This window comes from Chiloscyllium plagiosum, unplaced genomic scaffold, assembly GCF_037043375.1.
Source record: "Chiloscyllium plagiosum isolate Xiang-an unplaced genomic scaffold, Cpla_swu_hap1 HiC_scaffold_9, whole genome shotgun sequence".
In the NCBI taxonomy this organism is placed as follows: Eukaryota; Metazoa; Chordata; class Chondrichthyes; order Orectolobiformes; family Hemiscylliidae; genus Chiloscyllium; species Chiloscyllium plagiosum.
The window spans coordinates 14,563,514-14,569,513 of NW_028270147.1; the positions used below are offsets into that span (position 1 = coordinate 14,563,514).

At 42.2% G+C, this 6,000-nt stretch overlaps 1 protein-coding gene across 1 annotated transcript in view; it reads left to right on the forward strand.

Moving 5' to 3' along the window:
* Positions 1 to 5,548, forward strand: part of LOC122554128 (calcium-activated chloride channel regulator 1-like) — a 32,915-nt gene extending 27,367 nt beyond the window's left edge. Inside the window, exons 13-14 of the mRNA XM_087990424.1 lie at positions 2,297 to 2,533; positions 4,751 to 5,548. Coding sequence (XP_087846550.1) covers positions 2,297 to 2,533; positions 4,751 to 5,271 — 758 coding nt within the window. The 3' untranslated portion in view covers positions 5,272 to 5,548. The remainder of the gene's footprint in view (positions 1 to 2,296; positions 2,534 to 4,750) is intronic.
* The last annotated feature ends 452 nt before the right edge of the window (positions 5,549 to 6,000 follow it).

Sequence of the window (6,000 nt, forward strand, 5' to 3'; positions counted from 1 at the left end):
GAAAGTTAAAATCCCCTACCATAATCACGCTATTATTCTTACAGATAACTGACATGTCTTTACAAATTTGTTTCTCAATTTCCCACTGACTATTAGGGGGTCAATAATATAATTCCAATCAGGTGATCACCCTTTCCTTCTTTCTCAGTTCCACCCAAATAACTTTCCTGGATGTATTTCTGGGAATATCCTCCCTCAGCACAGCTGTAATACTATCCCTTGTGAAAAACTTCACTCCCCCTCCTCTCTTGTTTCCTTTCTATCCTTCCTGTAGCATTTGTATCCTGGAATATTAAGCTGCCAGTCCTGCCCATCCCTGAGCCATGTTTCTGTAATTGCTATGGTATCCCAGTCCCATGTTCCTAACCATGCCCTGAGTTCATCTGCCTTCCCTGTTAGGCCTCTTGCGTTGAAATAAATGCAGTTTAATTTATCAGTCCTATCTTGTTCTCTGTTTTGTTCCTGCCTGCCCTGTCTGTTTTACTTGCTCCTTTTTCCAACACTACCAATCTCAGATTGATCTCTTTTCTATCTCTCTCGGTTCTGCCCACCCCCCCCCCGCCCCCCCCACAACCTTACCAATTTAAAACCTCCGAAGCAGCTCCAGTAAATCTCCCTGCCAGTATATTAGTCCCCTTCCAATTCAGGTGCAATCCATCCTTCTTGTACAGGTCACTTCTACCCCAGAAGAGATTCCAATGATCCAAAAATGTGAATCCTTCTCCCCTGCACCAGCTCCTCAGCCACCCACTCATCTGCTGTATCCACATTTTCCTATCCTCACTATCTCTTAATACCAATAGTTATCCAGATATTACTAATCTCGAGGACCTCCTTTTTAAATTCCTGCCTAACTTTCTATATTCTCCCTTCAGAATCTCAGCCTTTTCTCTTCCTATGTCACTGGTTCCAATGTGTACAATGACCTCCTGCTGATCCCTCTGCCCTTTGAGAGCATTCTGCTCTCTATGAGACATCCTTGACGCTGGCACCAGCGAAGCAACACGCCATTCTGATTTTTCTCTGCTGGCCACAGAAATGTTTGTCTGTTCCTCTGATGAGAGAGTCCCCTAACACAATCAATCGCTTGGAACCCAATGTACCCCTCATTGCATTACAGCCTTTCTCGATATCAGAAACTTGGCTGTTCATGGTACATTCCCCTGAGAGTGCATCAACCTCTACATTTTCCAAAACAGCATACTTGTTTGAGATGTGGATAGCCGTAGAAGACTCCTGCACTACCTGCCTACCCCTCCTACCTTTCCTGGAGTTAACCCATCCACCCGACTGTATCGACTGCTTTTCTCCCTTCCTATAACTGCCATCCATCACACCTCCTTAGCTCTTGTAAACTCCTCATTGCCTCTAACTGTCACTCCAACCAATCCATTCAATATGACAGGATTCACAACCAACGACATTTCCTGCAAACATAATCGTCAGTAATATGGAAAGTCACCCTAAACTCCCACATCCAAAAGGAAGACCATATCACTCTATGAAAGGCCATCTTTGGTCCTTCACAATCTACAGACCCCCAAAAAAAGTATGGTCTTATTGCTCTAAAAAAATACTGCTCCAGGCTAATTTAATACTTATGGCTTACGTTTTTAAAATTTAATCAAGAGACAGATCTCAACAAAACGTTTAATCAACAAAAAACCCACTCTACTGACTAATGTAGATGTACAGCAAGGCTGCACTTAAAAGCTATGCACTTATCTGCCCCTGTACTGTGCGCTCTCCCACACAGGTTCCTCCAAGATCAGTTGTGAATTTTGCTGTTTGTTAAGTTTTCCTAGACTCACTCTGATGTCAATGTGCAATAAGTGCAACATTTAATCACATGCTGCAACCACATAAAGCAATTGAATTCTTTGCATCCAAAGCAATTATTTACTCAAGATAAGTTGAGCTGGGGATGATCCTTGGATTCATTTGATCTGACTCTTCAAGGATAAGAATCTGCTGCAGGAGATTATTCTAAACTTGCAGACAGGCTGATTGGCTGAGATTTTGCTCTGGTAATGACACTGAAATTGTCAGTGTTCACATCAAAGGCCCATTGACATTGATACCAACCCCCTCCTTAACAGTTCTGTGGGTGTAACTACATTACATGGATTGGGCAGTTCTAAAAGGCAGCTGGCCATCCCTTTCTCTGGGGCAATTAGGAATGGGCAACAAGTAGTGGCCTTGTGGTGACAATTGCATCTGAAGGATAAATGTTAAAAATCAACTTCCAAATATTTTGCCCCTTTCTGAAATGTGTCTTTCTTCACTTTTCTCGCAGGTCAAATTCACCCCAACCCACCAAAGCCTCCAGTGGACCGTAACGATTCTCAGATACAATTGGGAAGCTTCAATAGAGTGAAAACAGCGGGAGCATGTGTTGTTAGTCAGGTTCCTCCCGGACCTCCCTCTGACGTGTTTCCCCCAAGTAAAATTAAGGATCTTCGGGCAGCAATTGTTGGAGACGCAATACAACTGAAATGGACAGCTCCAGGCGATGACTTAGATCAAGGAACTGGTAATTTAAATGATATTTCAGTACAAACATTGAGAGCGATTCCATTGCTGAGTTCTCAGCCCATTTTAAGTCTTGTTGCCTCCATCACATCATCAATCATTTGGTCAGTCGGTTTCATTGTTTAACTGGGAATAGGGTGTGACTTTTACCATTTGTGTACTTTTGTTGTTGAAAAGCATTATAATCATTTAGCATTCACTAAATATTATATTACAAGTGAATGACTGTACTTTAATCTGAAATCTTTAAGTTTCCTTATCTTTGTTTCAAAAGGAGTTATCATAGAATCCTTGCAGTGTAGTTAGAGGCCATTCAACCTGCACTGACCGTCTGAAGAACATCCCACCCAGCCCCTGCCCCCTACTCTGACTAGTCATTTACTATAGCTAATCCACCTACCCTGCACATCCCTGCACACTACAGGTTAATCCAGAATGGCCTATCCCCATAATCTGCACATCTTTGGAATGTGGGAGGAAACCGGAGCACCCGGAAGAAACCCACGCAGACACGGGGAGAATGTACAAACATCACACAGATAGATGCCCAAAGTTGGAATTAACCCAGCTTCCAGCTACTGTGAGGCAGCAGTGCTAACCAGTAAACCACTGGGTTTCCCCACCCACAAAATTGTATTGACTTTAAGCAGCTCGAGTGAATGTCACTTTAATCTTTCCTTTTCAGCAAATCCCTCCCCTCGTTGTACCTTTGCAGAAGATATTGAATCATCGTTAAAGATTTACTGAACAAATAGACAAGGTCTTTTCCCTGGATTGAGGGAGTCCAGAACTAGAGGACAGAAGTTTCGGGTGAGAGGGGAAAGAATTAAAAGGGACTTAAGAGGCAACCTTTTCACACAGAGGGTGATACGTGTATGGAATGAGCTGCCAGAGGAAGTGGTGGAGGCTGGCACAATTACACCATTTAAAAGGCATCTTTATGGGTATATGAATAAGAAGGCTTTAAAGGGATATGGGTCCAAGTGCTGGCAAATATAACTAGATTAATTTAGGATATCTGGTCGGTATGGATGAGCTGGACCGAATGATCTGTTTCCATGCTGTACATCTCTATGACTCTATGAGCAGGGTGCTCTTGCATCCTTACCCTTGTGACTGTCAAAGATGGTCAAGTCTTGACAATGAGCGCTGTCATGTATGTGATGGTCAGGCATCCCAGCCAAACTCCTTCCAATGTCCACACTTTCAGGGAACATTCTGGTGACCTGCGCAAGCTTGTGGCTCAGCCTATAATCTATTCCTACCCAATGTACTAATTCCGCACTGAGTGAGAATGTAGGTCATGACATTGACTTGCAATTTCATGGGTGTTTTTTTGTTACTCCCCAGGCCACCCGACTGTATAATTAGATATTGGGAAGGGCATGTTCCTGAGCATGAAACACTCAGACCACTCACAGGAGTAACCAACACCAATTTTTGGGAATACTCAAGGCTGTCGAATTGTAATGGAGATGGGTATAATTCAAATATTGAATGTACATTTCAGTGGAAGACCATAATAAGACCATAAGAAATAAGAACAGCAGCCGACCATTCAGCCCCTGAGACCAGAATTATGGCTGATCCGACATTCCTCACCTCCACCTTCCTGCAATTTTCCCATAACCCTGGATTCCCCTACCGATCAAACCTTAAACAGACCCCAGAGCTCTCTCTGACCCCAGAGCTCTCTATGGCAAGGAGATCCAAAGACACACAACACTCAAAGAGGAAAAAAATTCCTTTTTATCTCAGTCTTAAATTGGCATGCTTTTCTTCTGAGACAATAACCTCTGGTTTCTAGACTCTCCTGTGAGGGGAAACATTCAACCAGCACTTACCCTGCCAGGTCGCTTAAGTATCCTAAATGTTTCAATGACATTATATCTCATTCTTCTAAGCACCTGTGAGTAGAATTCCAAAGTATTCAACCTTGGCTCATAAGACAGTTCCCCTACATCAGGGATCATCTTGGTGAACTTTCTCTGAGTTACCTTGATGAAATAAAATCTTCCTTTCAATAAGGGAGAGTCTGAATTAGATATAAAGAATTGTTCGGCTGTATGGTCTTCTCTTGTTCCTGTATTTTTAATCCTCTCAGTTTAGCTCCTTATTACCATTTGCCTCACTTAAGTATTCAGCAAACCTGGCAGTGTGTAAGAGGATAACATCAAGAGCCTGAATAATACATTCACTTGCTTTTCTTTTCTTGCAGCTTCCTTTTACGAAATAAAGCTCAGCAAAAGCTTTGCACAGCTGAGGGATGACTTTCCAAATGCTCAAAGTGTAAACACCACAGACCTGAAGCCAAAGGTGGCTAACTCAGAGGAATCATTCACAGTATCTGAGAACATCGAGTTGAAAAATGGGACAGTAATCTACTTTGCAATTCAGGCATTTGATAAAGGAAACCAGTCTTCAGCCTTATCGAATATAGCGCAAGCTGCTTTAATTTTGGCTAGTCCACTTTCCACATTACAACCAACTCAATCTTCCCAGCCAACCCAATCTTCCCAGGCAACACAATCTTCCCAAACAACACAATCTTCCCAAACAACCCAATCTTCCCAGGCAACACAATCTTTCCGACCAACTCAACCTCATAATAGTGTAGTCATTAACATTTCAGAAATTCTTGTTATTGTTGGTATTGTTGTCATTGTTGTCTCCTTGATAATTTCCATCACTGTATGTGTTGTGACTAAAAAACGTCAGGGCAGAGTATCACCCAGTTAGAAAATGTACAGCTAAAGCCAGAGATAGTCAGCAACGTCATCAAAATTCAACAACATTCAATTTATAATGGTGCAACTTAATTCATGTTCAAAATTTGTGGCCAAAAAAATCAAACTTGACGTGAATATTGAGCATTCCTCCTGATGTTGAGCTGAGATTGTGTCACATCAAACAGTAATGGTGTTTAAATCCAACCTGTATAAATTAAATGTACAAGTAAAGTGTATTCCTGTAAAAGGACTGACAGAATCTAATAAAGTTTTGCTGTGCCATCTGAGATTTGAGCAGATTCTTTATCCTTTGCTGATGTTTCATTTTCCTGCCTGTGGTTGGAACCTCATATTGTTTCCATTTGACCAAAGAAAATTTGCCACCAGCATCAATATGAATCCATTTTGGGGCCAGCAGGGACATCAGCCGATGGAAGGCCACAATTTAAAACTGGAAGCTCCTCATTCTGAGTCCCAAATCTTGGTCCTTCAGGAACACTTTCATCAGGAAGACATACATTTCTGTCATAGAGAGATACAGCATGGAAACAGACCCTTCGGTCCAACCAGTCCATGCCGAACATAATCCCAAACTAAACTAGTCCCACCTGCCTGCTCCGGGCCCATATCCCTCCAAACATTTCCCATTCATGTACTTATTCTAATGTCTTTTAAACATCGTAATTGTACCCACATCCAACACTTCCATTCCAGATGAAGGGCTTTTGCCCGAAATGTT